The 15634-nt window shown below is 41.7% G+C and overlaps 1 protein-coding gene across 1 annotated transcript in view; it reads right to left on the reverse strand.

Annotated features, from left to right (window-relative positions):
* Window positions 1–15634, reverse strand: part of LOC126191319 (1-acylglycerol-3-phosphate O-acyltransferase ABHD5-like) — a 49429-nt gene that overhangs the window by 14670 nt on the left and 19125 nt on the right. Inside the window, exons 4-5 of the mRNA XM_049932149.1 lie at window positions 14436–14610; window positions 13727–13875 (exon numbers count right to left, since the gene is read on the reverse strand). Coding sequence (XP_049788106.1) covers window positions 13727–13875; window positions 14436–14610 — 324 coding nt within the window. The remainder of the gene's footprint in view (window positions 1–13726; window positions 13876–14435; window positions 14611–15634) is intronic.

Below are 15634 nucleotides of genomic sequence, written 5' to 3' on the forward strand. Positions count from 1 at the left end.
CACTTGACTATGGGTCATGGCTGTACAGCGTCACTATTCACACCAGTACCTCCTCTGGCTCCAGTGCCTTTGTCAGCTCTTCCCTTAGTCCATTGTCCACCTGCTTCCCATGTCCAGCTGTGCCTGACACTGCTCTGCCCATTGCAGTCATGCTCGGCCCTTCTCACAAAGCTGGCTCACCTGGACTTCCATTGGTGATGAGATTTGAGTCCACATGCTCCTTGGGTCATCAACCCATGCCATCCCACCCAGCCACCATGGCCCATCCCTTCCCCCATGCCCTATGCTATCCTACCACTGTGAACCTTCACCATGAAGATGCAGCCATGTTTGGAATTCCTCATGAGGGTGGCTCAGCCCAAGACATGTCACCTGACCTTCCTCATGAAGATGGCACACATCATCTTCCAGCAGCAAGGTTCCTGCTTTCTCTCCTTCTTGCCACATTTGATACTACATCCACAATGATGAAACCATTGTCAGATCCCTACACACAGCACCACAACTCAACTGCCACCCAAACACTGGCCTTTCCCAGCCACGCCTGACAGACTCTTTTTTATGGCTTTGTCTTTTTGCAGCCATGGCTGGCCTCCCTTTCCTACGTGGCACTACACTTTGACTTCCGCCAAGCAGATCATCTGTAGTCTTTGCATCGTCTTGCAGTTCCACTACAGCTGAACCCGACACTATCCTCCCACAGCCAAGTCTGTTGCTATCCACCAAATCATGCTGCCTCTTCCAGCCGATACATCGGTGGTTGAGCTTTTTCTTTCGAGAGCTACACAACCCTGCTTCTATGTAACATACATCCTTCTCTGTGGTGAAGATTTTTGTATGCACCTAAGCATGCTGCAATGACAACTTTCCCGCTGCCCATTGGTCTCACTCCATCCAATTGTTCCCATGTTCCAATGAATGCTGTGGCAATGGCCTTCCTGCCACCTCGGTCACCCTTTGGCCCATGTCTTTCCTGCGCTCCTGTGCCTGTGCCCTTTTCATTCCTTTTCGTGGCATCTCTCTGTCCTCTGGAATCCATCGAACATTCCTCTGCTCCTCCCATATGCTCTCAAATCCGGTGACCACTGTCCCCAAGTTAGTTAGTGCCTGCCGACACTGTGTCTGTCATCACCGTCGCATGCCTTGCATCACACTGGTTGAGCCCAGTCTTCCACCGTATCCAGCAACGCTGCTACTCCATGGCCACCAGTGCCTTCGCACCTCATACTGGGCCACTGGTCTTTCCTTTGTGGGCCACTGGGAGGCTCACATGTGGTTGCATTCTTCACTACCGCTAATTCTCCTGCATTTTCTCTTCACAGTACTGGCCAGGTCAGCCACAACCTGGAAAGCATTCACTTCAGAATACTCGGTAATCTATTCCTGCAACTGGGTTACAGCTGCTCTGAACTCCTCGTTCCGTTGGACCTCTCCTCAGCCAAAGTAAGTTCCAATGCAGTATTGGTGGCTTCAACAATTGGGCTCCATCATCTGTTCAAAGAACAGGGGTGTTGTAAATTGGCCATAGGCTGACCACATCACACATCCAGCACATCTTCGCCCAGAGTGTTTGCCCACCCTTGGCGCACAGGCGTCTCTCCTCTGGAGACAATTTACAAATACCACAAGGGCTTCACATGTTGTGGTCACAATAGTGTATACAAACTGTCTGCTGATACGCCCATTTTTACAGGCTTCACCAGGGGCACCAGCCAACAATTGCAACCAGTACCTGCACCAGGAAACTAGTGGAGCTCCTATTGTGGAAATGAGTACCATCCCTACACGTCATGAAGTCGCAGACATACTTCCAACTGCTCGATACTTAAGGTGAAGCAGCAGCATTCAATTGCTCACTTATTTTCAGGCCAGGAGCCAGCCACACTCATAGCCCATCAATCAGAACTCACAGTGACCAGCCCAGATGCTCCACTCCACACAGAACTGTCTCCATATTGCTCCACAGTACTGCACATGGTACAGCCCCCAGTGAACACCATTCTACAGCCACCTGAGATGAGGCTTCCCCTGGAACTGGTATTATGTCAGTGAAATTTGTTTCTGATATTGTCACGTGATCAGAAACAATCTTCCAGCTGTTCTTAGAACTAAACTTTATGGTATATTTGTGCTGTGAATAAAATGTTCTTGAGTTCAACCTGGGAAGAATCATTCACTAAAGAGTGCATCTCACGCAATGGCTCTTAACAGTGATGAGGAAATTTAAACTCTCATTATAACAAATACATACTTTCACAAAACATTTTCTATATAATCTTGTTTTCTATAAAAGGTAAAAAGATTCCTGGCTGTAAATGTGCTGAACTTCCCACAAAAAAATATTTTTGTATACCAAATTATTTTAATACTGAAGTATTTGAAATCTCTTATATAAAGAGATTAATAGTAATCAACTTTTGAAGCAGTGTAATTTGCACGGCCCTACTTGGGCAGTCTCTGGAAACTTGTTTCTTTGCCTAACACTTTTCCAGTCAGCTTCTTGCTTCTCTGAAAACACATTACACTTTGTCTACAATTCAGTTTCCTCCTTTTCTGTCTACATTTTCTTTGAGGAAATGGCTGCCAGGGAAGGGGGAGATGGAGGGGGGGATGGAGAACATGACAAGATTCAGAATGTTGGATATTGCTTCATTAAAACAGCTGCCTAAGGAATATGATGGAAACGTCATGTGGCTAGGGCCTCCCGCCGGGCAGACCATTTGCCTGGTGCAAGTCTTTCGAGTTGATGCCACTTCGGCAACTTGCGTGTCGATGGGGATGAAATGATGATGATAAGGACAACACAACACCCAGTCCCTGAGTGGAGAAAATCTCCGACCCAGCCAGGAATTGAACCCGGGCCATTAGGTATGACATTCTGTTGCGCTGACCACTCAGCTACCAGGGGCAGACATGAATATGATTATCTTGAATGAATGCAATTGGCTGGATACTTTTTTGATGTAAAAGGTTTGGAGCACTTTAGTTATTTTTTTCCATTTCTACTTATACTGGCAACATCGAAAGATATGAACTTTATTATTTCTAGCTTTATTTCTAGCTTTTGCTAATAGCCTTAAGGAAAAAACAGACTTCACAAAAACATTATGTTTGGAGGAAGACTTGCAGCTATAAGTGTTTGTTCCAGCTTTCTTTGATGTGGCCTTTTTTGGTCACAAACATTGGCAGTTTAATAGCCTGCTATGCAATTCTAATCTTGAAACACAGTCTCCAACAGCCTTCTTTTTCATGCATTAATTCATCTCTAGGAAAATTTGTCAGCTGCATGATTTTCAGAATAGTTTGTTTTATATAAACATACTGTTTTTATTTTACGTACAATTGTGAAATATTTATCACAAGTTGTTTGGCTCTTGTATGACATAACATACTCATACTGCTGGCATTTGAAGAATTTCTTTTGGCTGGGCTTATGATCACACTTATGTCAAAGGAACTAGCCTTCTTAGATTCTGACAGCAATGGTTACTTGAAAGTAAGTATTTATGCTACTATTTTCTTGATATCACCAGTTATTCATATGGTATTTCTCACTTATGAAATCTTATGCTCCCTACTCATCATAAAATCTCAACAAGAAATGCTGCTTTTGATGAGGTTCGTGATGATGTGGGACATCACCACAAATAGGTGATCATCAAGGATTATTCTCTTCTGTTGCAGCATGGACTATATAGGAGCAAGGATTTCTAAAAAAATGTTCCATTTATAAAGGCAGAGGAGGGGAAGGGGGAGTAATATTATGCTACAGAGGACATTTGCCTGGACTTCATGGGATTTGTGACAGTAATTGAAGGCACCCAACAGCTGCCGACTGTGTGAAAATTATTGTGCACCACCAACATCCTTTCATGTTTGATGTCTTTCTTCATGATGATGGCATCGTCCTGTAGGATATTTGTCCATGTCAAAAGGTCAGAATCGTGCTTGAGTGGTTTGAAGTGCATGATGTTTTGACCATGTAATTTTCCTGATTTGAACTTGAGGCAACACTTCTTGGATGCTATCAAATGCCAGATCTGCACCCACAAACCATCAGGCAACAATTTATGATAATACTATATGAATAACTGTGCATCAATATCTGGTGTTCATACCTTCAGAACCATGTCCATGTTACACAGAATTGTCACTGTATTGCATTACAAAGGCAGACAAATACAATATTAAGTAGATGGTTATACAGTATTGGCTCATCAGCGTATGGAAAAAATAGATTACTTAATGCTACAGGAAGATTTTGGCAGAGAACTGAAAGACTTGTGTTCAAAGATATTAGGGAAACCTGAAGATTTATTTGTCTGTTGGAAAATTAGAGACAGTACTCGAATCTTGTGTCCAAGAAACATCATTCTAGTTAAAAACAAAAAAGGCAACAATTATCACTTTATGCCTAGTCATTACACAATTCTTACTTCATGTTTATTCATTAAAGAAAGCAGTGAGAAATTCAGGATACATTCGGGGAATGTGCTTACTCTGGAAAGATTTTAAATGTTACATGGGACATCCTATGACACTGAATGCCTAATAGGAGAGTACACCCACTTTCAGTCCCAAATGTCTGACAATAGCCAATGCAGAGGGGCTCCAGAGACTGCACACTACAGAGGCAACACAACAATAATTCATCTCACAAGCATGTAAGCCACCTGTACTTATTATGGTATTCTATCAGGTTTATTTATCAGAAATAGGACATTTCTAGTTATTGAAGTCACAATTTTGTTATATTTTTTAACATTTACAATACTTGAATATTTTAATCGTTTAGCTACTTTTAGTTTTGGTAGTTACTGCTAGGATCATACTGACACAATAATTTGTAAGCACGCTGACATGTTCAGAACTCAGTGGTTTACTTTTGAGGTCAATGAATAGCTGCTCAAGAGAACGCAAAAATAAGAAGCAATTGAGTCCAATATATTATTAAATTATAACAATATTACAAATTCCTGGATGTAATGGTACATTACACAAGGGTAAGGCAACACTCGCCTACAGCAGGTTAATGTGTGAGCATAAAAACAAGGAACAGAAAATCAATTTAACTTTCAAGCTCTTGCACTTCTTCTAGTAAAATTATACTCATTCACACACAACTACGCAAAACCCTAAAGCACAAAGGCACGCAGGCATGGTGTGAGGGAGGGAGGGAGGGGATGGGTGGAGGAGAGGGAGGGGATGGGTGGAGAGAGAGAGAGAGAGAGAGAGAGAGAGAGGGAGACCACATGAAAAGGAGAAAAGTGGTGGGAGAAGGCAGTACATGATCTGAACAGGAAAGGAGTGGTGTGGACATAAGAGAAAAGGGGAAATGAAACATAAGACAGTGAGAAACAGGTTAGTGGAAGTTTATACCAGGGAGATTCCGAGGGTGCAGGATGAGCTGGAGAGGTAATTCCCACCTGCATAGTTAAGAGAAATGTGTGCTGGACTGGGGTACCAAGACAGCCCACATAGTGTAGCAGCTATTTAAATCATCAGTGTTGTTGTGTGCAGCGTATTCAGCATGTAAACTGTCATGTTTGTTGTTCTCTACAGTTTGTTGGTGGTCATTCACACAAGTGGACAGTTGGTTACACGTCATACCCACAAAGTGTGTTGTGTAGTATTTGCAGCATGGCTGATATGTAATGCAGCTGCTAACAAGCATCACCATGCCTTTCATTGGGTAGGAAATGTCTGTGACTAGAATGCAGTTGCAGGAGTGGAGGGTGTACGGGACACATCTTGCAACTGGGTCAATCAAAAGTTAATTACCCTGGGGGGCAGGATTGGAATATGAATAGACAAGCATATTCTGTAGGTTGGGTGGGTGGTGGAACTCTACTTCGGATTATGTCGATGGGATTTTAGGTAGGATATCCCTCATCTCAGGCCACAATGAGAGGTAGTTGAAGCCCTGGTGAAGGATGTGGTAGAGCTTTTCAAGGTCAGGGTGATACTGGGTGAACAGAGCAGTGCTGGTTGGTGGCTGGTTACATTTACTGGTGTCAGAGGATGAGATGCCACACTCCTGTTTATGGATGAGCTGCATAAAATATTGTCTGCCAACACAGAATCTGATAAAGTTAGATTTTGACAACTCCAGCTTTCCCCTGCAGATGTAGCATACACAGGTGATGGACTGTAAGGTATATACTTTTTGACAGGGAACATGTGGCAGCTATCACAGTGGAGGTATTATTGGTGGTTGGTGCACCTGATATGAATAGAAGTATTTATGGAACCATCTGAGCAGTGAAAATCAACATTTAGGAAGGGTGGTAAGTTGTGTTGAGAAGGACCAGGTGAAGTGGATTTGGGAGTCGGTGTTGAGGCTATAGAGAATAAAGCAAAAGTTGTCCCACTATGGTTCCCGGTCATGGAAATGTCATCAATAAATCTCAACCAGACGATTCATTTTAGGTGTTGACTGGATAAGAAGATTCCTCCAAATGTGGCCCATAAATAAGTTTGGTAGGATGGCGTCATAGCAGCATAACAATATTAGACTTGTATAAGAACAATACTGTTATAGCACAAGCTTGTTTACAGAGTTGGCCTTCGGAAGTGAAATAATTGTGGGTCAGCATGTAGTTGGCTAGGAGGATTAGGAAAGAGGTGGTGTGTTTGGTACCAGGAGGACATCAGGAAAGGATGTCAGGGGATATTCGTGTACAAGAATGTCACACCCACAGAGACCAACGAGTCTGGCGGTTAACGGGACAGGAACTGTGGAGTGAAAGGGAAGGAATCAAGCAGTGTCTTGAACGTAAGATGGGAAATTACAGACAATAGTTTGGAGGTGTTGGTCAAGGAAGGTAGAGGCTGATTCTTTGGGAGCATTGTACCCAGCCAAAATGGGATGACTTGTAGAAAGACCTGTGAGGTTGGGTTTGTGGAGTTTGGGGAATGGGAAAAAGGTTGGAGTGAAGGGGTTTGTTGGTGTGAGGAAGGAGATAAATTCAGATTCACAATTTGGGATGGACCCAAGGCCTTGATAAGCTGCTGGAGGACATGTTGAACTACTAGGATGAGATCACGGTCATATGGTTTGTATGCAGATGTGTCAGAAAGTGGGCAGAGACCTCAGCCACACAGCCGCTCGATTTGTGACCACTGTGTAGGGCCTTTGTCTGTGGGAGGGATGACAAGGTTCAGGTTATGGATAACTGTGTGTTCCATTGGACTGCTGTTGGACATGCAATGGAGGGATTCAGGAAAGGAAGGTAAGGGCAGGTTAGAAGTGAGGAATTCCTGAAAGATTATCAGGGGACAACTGGGTGGATGGGGAAGCAGGATCATGGTTGGAGGGAGATTGGATGTGTTTTAAACAGTGTCTTATAGGGGTTTTGGTTGGCTGTTGTTAGTGGGGTGCATGGTGAAGAAATATTTCCACTGCAGAGAACCAGTAAAGCAAGGAAGGTCCGCTGGACTTGGATTCTGTGTTAAAGGTGAAGCCTTTAGAAATTACTGAGGCATCTGCAAGGTTTAGAGTTTATGCCACTTTTAATAGTAAGTCCATTAGGTGGGATACCATGAACCAAACAAGACTTCAAAAAGAGGATGTGAGATTGGAATTTTGCAAGGGCTTTGAGGAATTTTCAGATATGGTGAAGTACAATGAGTAGCAATTCATGGTTGGATGGCTGGGAGAAAGGAGGAGTCACTGAAAAAACTGTTAGATAAGGTTGAAAATTGCAAAGTAAAAACTTGTGGTGGTAGTGTTATAATGGAAAAATGGTAAGGTTTTAAAGAAGCAGGACATAGGTAGGGGTGCTCATAAATAAATGGGTTCCATCATAAAATGACAAGTGCAACAGTAAGAAACACCTGTGATCATGCAACCCAATCATAAAAACACAGGCATGACTGGTTAACAATCAAGCTGGACAGCACAAGAAGGTAGAGGACAAAAAATTAAAAACAGCACTAGATTTAAATGTTCAAAAAACAGCCATCACCACAAGAGCAGGAAGTTATAATGTGGCACTTATTAATGGGGTGGGTTGTTACAATAGGGGGTATTTAAATCGTGCAACAGAGGGTGGCTGATGTGGGTTTTTAAGGCAGGTGCAGTAGAGGAACAGAAAGTATAGACATATCAAAGAATGGGCAGTGAGTGGTAGGCACATAAACAAAGACAAACAAAGGTAATGATGTATAGGAAGAGGGAGAGAGCTGAATTAGCAAATTAACAATAATCAAAACTCTTCGTTAGAAAAATATGCAAAATATGGTAAAGGTAACCACACACCTATAGTAAACTGATGTGTGGAGCATAGAAAACATGTAACAGAAAAAAGGAATTCTTGCTCTTTTTCTAATAAAACTACAGACATTAACTCACACAACTATAGAGACATCCAAAGGTTCATTCGTGTGGCCATGGTGAAATTTATTATCAGTTTTTGGGAAGCAGCTGCTTGGGCTGATGGAGATGATGAGGGGATAAGAAAGGACACACAAGGCAAGGAAGGGGGTAGCAGGTGATCAGTGGCTGCACAACAAGATGAAAGATGTTCAGAGGGTGAAGCATATAAGTGATACACAGTGAGTGGAGGAGGAGAAAGAAGGGAGGGAAAAAGAAAGAGAGAAAGTCGGAGATGAAGAGGGAGGCAGAGGGGACAGGAGTGGAGAAAAGGGGGAGGGGAGGGGAGAGGGAGGAGGGGAGGAGTGGAGAAAAGGGGGAGGGGAGGGGAGGGGAGGGGAGGGGAGGGGAGGGGAGAGGGGAGGGGAGGAGTGGAGTGGAGAAAAGGGGGAGGAGAGGGAGGGGAGGAGTGGAGAAAAGGGGGAGGAGAGGGGAGGGGAGGAGTGGAGAAAAGGGGGAGGGGAGGGAGGGGAGGGGGGAGAGGGAGAGAGAGAGAGAGAGAGAGAGAGAGAGAATTCCTGCATGGTGGGAGGGGGGGGAAGGAGGAAGAGTGGAGGAAGGAGGAAGAGTGGAGGAAGAAGTCAGAAACGATGTGGGAGGGGGAGGACTCAAGTGAACAGACAAGAGAAGGAGAAAATAGTAGCATGCAGCAGCGGGAAATGGGTTAGCGGTGATTTAGGCCACAGGATTGCAAGAGCACAAGATATGCTGCAGAGAGAATTCTCATTTGTGTGGTTGAGAGAAACTTGTGCCACAACAGGATATTCCAGATGACCCATATAGAGAAGCAGCTGTTGAAGTTTTTTTGTATTGTGGTGTGCAGCATATTTGGCAACTGGATGAATAAGCTTTTGGTTTGTCACTGTTTGGCAATGGCCATTCATGCAAGGAGACAGTTGGTTATTTGCCATGCCCATATCAAAGGTGGAGCAGTAACTGCAACATAGCTGATAAATAACAAGCCTGCTTTCACATGTGGTCCTGAATTTAATGCATATGAACTGCCTGTGACTGGACTGTAGTAGGTGGTGGGAGGGTGTATGTGACAGGTCTTGCACCTGGGCCGAAGACTCATGGGGAGAAAGATTGGAATATGGACAAACACGGATTTATTCTGCAGATTTGGTGGGCAGTGGAACACTATTTTGGGTGATGTTGGTAGGATTTTGGTGTGATATCCTTCAACTCATGGCAAGACAATTAGCAGTCAAAGCCATGATGAGGAATGTAATTGAGCTTTTCCAGGCCACAGTGACACTGGGTGATCAGAGAAGTGCTGGATGGTGGCCGAATCAGAGGTTTACCCATGTAAGGCGATGGCATGAGAGATATGTTATCACACAATCCAAGCTCAAACCATATTTCACAACCTCTACTTTTTTTGAAAAATCCTTTGACTCAGTGACCACAAATTCTTGAATGCCATCACTGTAATAGAAACTCTTGTCCTTAAATGGCTGGAATAGCATTCCCAGCACCATCAGAGGAAGCTGGCCCAGTTACTCCTGTCTCGTGCCAGCATGAGATTACCTAAAGCCAAGAGAGAGCCAACCCCTCTGATCCAACTACCATTAACCCTTCACAGCTCTCCGACATGACTTGCCGACATACTCAGTCTTTCATATCCCCCAAAACTTCCTCCCGTTCCTCAAAATACATTAATTCGTTAACACCCATCCCATAATTCTGTTTTCAGAGATTGTGCCAAAATTCTGACCCCTATAGAAGTCTCAGAACTAAAACTAACACAAACTAAGTTCAACCATGCTGAATTTGTAAAGGATGTTCTTTCCTTTACTGATTCTCTGAAGTGGAAATATTTTTTCACCATGCAGTCCACTGACAACAGCCAACCAAAATCCTACATAGAACCTTGTTTAGAACATATCCAACCTCCCTCCAGCCATGATCCTCCTCTCCCTTCCACAGTCATCCCCTGGTAATCTTTCAGGAATTCCTCACTTCTAACCTGGCCTCATCTTGCTTTCGTATATCTATCCCCAGTCAGTCCAACATCACTCCTATGAAACACACACCTAACTGTAACCTGAAAACCAATCCAGATCTTATCATTTCCACAGACAAATGCTAAATCACTGCAATCATGAATTTTAATGCATATGTGCCTGAGGGCCTCTGACTTTCCAACATATTTGCAAACAACTATAATCCCATTCCATTCCTTGTCAATGCCTTAGGCCCATCCCAAAACCTGAACCTGAATTCACCTCCCTCCTCACAGCAGTGCCCCCCATACTTCAATCATTTACCTACTCCTTCAACTCCACAAACTCAACCCCACAGTTCTCCCTACTGGTCATCCTGCTGTGTCTGAGTACAATGCTCCCAGCAAAACAAACCTATGCCTTTGTTAATAAACACCTCCAAACTATTGTCCATAACCTCTCATCCTACACTCTGAACACTGCTCACTTTCTTCATCACCCCTCCACAGTTGTTGGTCACTGTGGATGTGATGTCCTTTTACACCAACATCCACTATATACATACATAGCCTTGTGGCCATGGAACACTACCTTTCCCAATGTCGTCCTGATACTAAGCCACCACCTCTTTCCTAATACTCCCAATCAAATATATAAACAAGTCCATGGTCCTGCCATGGATACTTGTGTGGCACCATTCTGTGCCAACTTATTCATGGTACACCTGGACAAATCTTTTTCATCCAGTCAATGTCTAAAACCTATAGTCTTGTTCAGATTCATTGATGATATTTCCATTATCTGCACTCATGGCAAAGACAACCTTTGGTCTTTCCTCCATAACCTCAACACCTATTCCCAAATCCACTTTGCCTGATCCTTCTCAGCTCAACTTGCCATTAAGATGGCTCCATAAAAACTTACTGATCATATCAAGAGCACCAACCATCAAAAGTATCTCCAATCTGACAGCTGTCATCCATTCCCTATCAAAACAACTCTTTTTGACAGCCTCACTGCCCTTGGGCACCACATCAAGACTGGAAGGCAGACGTTGTCCAAGCGTACTTATCACCTTACCTGAAAGTTAACTGACAGACAATATTCTACCCAGCTCATCCATAAACAGATGTCCTGTGTTGTCTCCTGACACAAGCAAATGTGCTAACAAGCACCAATCAGCACTCCTCTAATCACCCAGCATCAACCCAACCTTGAAAAATTCAATGCCTTCACCAGGGCTTCGACCACCTCTCAACAGTGCCCAAGATTAGGAATAACCTACCACCATCCAAATAGTGTTCTGGCAACCACCCAACCTACAGAATATCCTTGTCCATCCTTAATCCACTCCTGCTCCCTATCCTGCACCCCATACAAACCTCATACAATGGCATGAGAGATCTGTTTATCACACAATCCAAGCTCAAACCATATTTCACAACCTCTACTCTTTTTGAAACCTTGTATTCAGCCCAGGTGCAAGACCTCTCCCATGCATCCATCCACTGCCTGCTAATGGAGTCTGGTCATGGGCATTTTCTAGCTAATAAAAGACAGGGCCACATGTGAAAGCAGTTATATCAAACAATAGACATGCAGTAATTACAGCACCACATTCTGTGTGCATAGCATGGAACGAACTGTTCACCTGCATGAATGGCCTCTGCTGAACTATGAAAAACTGCAAACTTGACCTTCCAGCTGCCAAACATGCTGCAAACCTCAGCACAAATCCCTTCAGCAGCTACTTGACTACACGGACCATTTGGATATTCTCAATGTCAATGAAATTCACCAACAGCTGTATACTTTAAGATATTTTATTTTATTCTGAAAGCAACCAGTTTCAGCATTTCATTTTTCTATCTTCATGCCCCTAAATAATAAAAGAGTATATATGTAGTATATAAGGGTGTACAAAGCACGCTGACAGAAAGTGACGGGTAATCGTAACACTGCTTAGCTTAAAAATGAAAGTACTGGCATTCAATCAAATCTTTTTGTGTATACAGCACACTAGATTAAACCGTGTACATATTTGTTATGTAGCATTAAACCATATCTCTGTGTACATCCAGCACAATATACTAAAATATGTGTACATCTTTGTTAGTCATAAAACTAACACCAGAGATTTACAATGGAACACATAAATACATTGAAAGATCAGCACTAGACTGTATACAATCAAGAGCTTCGTTGAAACAAAGCTCTTCTCTCTTCTCATATATAAGTAAAATGTCACACAGTAAGTTATGAAGTACAATAGCACGCATATTTACAGCCTAGGCACTATCACAGAGGGTAATACAATTACATACTATTGTACTTCATAGTGACATTTTACTTTAAATGAAGATTGGCCCTCATATATACTAGGCACTTCCTGATCTGAGATGAGCTTTGTTTCAACAGACCTCTTGATTGTATACTGTCTAGTGCTGATCTGTTTAATGTATTTACATGTTCCCTTGTAAATCTGTCTCATTAGCCTAAGCAACTGCTTTCCAATAATCAATAATTAGTATCATCACGGCTGTGGGAATGTACATTCGGGCATCTGTGCAGTTGGTATGAGTGAATGTATGTACTTTTACTAGAAAAAGCAAGAGCTCAAAAGCTGGTATGACTATCGTTTTTCTTTTACATGTCTCTATGCTTCACACACCATTCCTCAATGAGTGAGCGACTGCTTTTCCCTTATTTTACATATTACTAAAAGTTAATAATATGAGTTACATGAATGAGGAAAACTAGAATTAAAGTAGAAAAGTGGGTCTTCAAAGTTAAAGAGTCTGATATAATATGAACCTCAATGAGTGAGATCATGATTAGAGATCAGTTTCAAATGGCTCTGAGCACTATGGGACTTAACACCTGAGATCATCAGTCCCCTAGACTTAGAACTACTTAAACCTAACTAACCTAAGGACATCACACACATCCCTGCCCGAGGCAGTGCGGTTCCAGGCTGAAGTGCCTAGAACCGCTCGGCCACAGCGGCCGGCTAGAGACCAGTTTGCTGAAGTTAATAAATAGTGCAGAAATGTAAATGTATCTGTGTGTTCTCAGTGCAATAACTATTACATGCTATTCAGTATAAAACAGGTCTTGGGTAACATTTGTTCATGGTTAGGAATTTGCGTTGGCTTGACACTTGCCATAGATTATGATGCTGACTAGTCATCTAGGGAAAGGCTGATATACACACTTAGTAGGTGAAAGTTACCATTAAAAGAATAAAAAGATATCAGAAGTAAATCAAATGAAATCTTGCAACAGAATTAGCTGAAGTTTACAATGCTTTTCTAATCACAACAGTTATTCAAAAACACACTGTCATTATTACTACTCACAACACAATGTTTATATATCAATTTTAACTTCATGACTAATGACTTACCAAATGGTCCTGCCAACCGAATAGGCCACAATGGATTAAACGGTTGCATAAGAAAAGCAATTGCTCGAACCCAGAGAGGAATGCGTCTTGAAGCTTCAGGTGGTCTTTCTGGGAAGCCCCATGGATCAGCCAGTATCAGATGCTTCACTCTGCACTTATTAAAAACATTAATGAAGCGAACTAAAACATATCTTTCATCAAGTATCATTTCATAAATTTATTACTGTGCAGATATAACAACAGTCACAATTATTTACAATATTAAAAGTATGTAAGTAATTATACTATCAGTGAAAACAGCACACACACACACACACACACACACACACACAAATAAATAAGTAAGAAACATAATCTTAATAACTAAAATTTGCTGGAGAGAAACTTCACAAAACTCAAAGTTTCATAATGGTTCACATTCGAAACAGAGCATATGAAAAAGCAATACACTGTTCTTGGCAACTGCTACACATGCCCATGGGTTTGCACAAGTACACAAGAGGAATAGAACATTGTGTGAACATTACACAGTAATGTAGAAGCCTCTGAAGTTAGGAAATGACTGTTACATTTTGTCACTTAACTCACAGAAACCTGTTGAAATTAGTACTGTCTAATCACTTAGTTATGAAACACCATTAAGCAAAAGGAAAGCATCACTGTAGATCATTTACATTGTTAATGTCTTGATTTAGGCACTAGTATTTACCTCTGTGGGTGAGCAAGTGCATAAGATGCAGCAAGGAATCCACCCATACTGTGTCCCAAGAGTATAATTTTTTCCAGTTTCATTTCACGCCGCCATTCCTCCACAGAGCGCACAAATTGCTGTTCTGCTTCCATTGCATCTTTGCTGAATGTTGGTCTTGAACTTCGACCAAAACCTGAAGTGAAAGGATTTTAATTAAAAAAGCAGTGATAACACACTGTACTGGTTTGATGTGTTAATAGTACTAAGAGATTTACAAATAAAACCTGCCATAATGGCCAAACAACTTGCTCTTTCAATCATTTTCAACACAGTAAATGTTTCACAATTATTTTCTCTCCAAAAATTATAGTAACAAAATGTTTGGGATTTTAAAAACAATTCAAACATGTTGTTAAACAGTATCTTTTTTATGTCATAAAAATGTAATATACTGATGCCAATTATTAACACACTGGGGCTCATGATATTGTTTGTAAAAGACAGGCCTCATATTTTATTTCTCAGCCAAACCATTTTTGACTGGAAAGGCACCATTCATGAATATTTATTAAACTTTATATTAGGCCATCCATCTTATTATCAGTAATGATAGGGACAGATATTAACAAAGAAACAACAAGAAACAAAAACAAAACAATCTTTCAACAAATATTCTCCCACAGATAGGATGAAAAGTTAGGCATATGACAGATCAAAAGACTCAACTATCGTTCAAATACACAAAATAAAATACTTGTGTATGATGAATATAGTAATATGTTTCAAAAGAAACTGCATGGTAACATTCATTTTATTTTGTTAAACATGAATAAATTGTCTTTTAAACTAACTAAAACTGCTGATTAAGTATTCTTCTTCTGCGTCCTCCAAAAGTCTCTACAATCATTGCTTCCTCTCTTCAGCAAACCTCTCCATCTTCATGTATGAAGAACATCCCGTGACAGTTAAAACATTTTTAAATAAGATATTCATGGTCATTCACTTGTTTCCTTTCCTATGACCCTGGATTCAAAAATGTTTTGTAAAAAAATATCACCTTCAATTAAGTGGCAAAAGAGTTTTAGTTTGTGTTGGCCTACAACTAACAATACCAAAATGACCATTGTCTTTGGGCACTAACACCCAACTGTGACTGCGTCCAACATGGGCAGCAATCTAGCTAGGGTGGGTAGTGAAGGTAAGGAAGAGGTGTGGAG

The sequence above is a fragment of the Schistocerca cancellata genome, chromosome 6 (genome assembly GCF_023864275.1).
Source record: "Schistocerca cancellata isolate TAMUIC-IGC-003103 chromosome 6, iqSchCanc2.1, whole genome shotgun sequence".
Classification (NCBI taxonomy): Eukaryota; Metazoa; Arthropoda; class Insecta; order Orthoptera; family Acrididae; genus Schistocerca; species Schistocerca cancellata.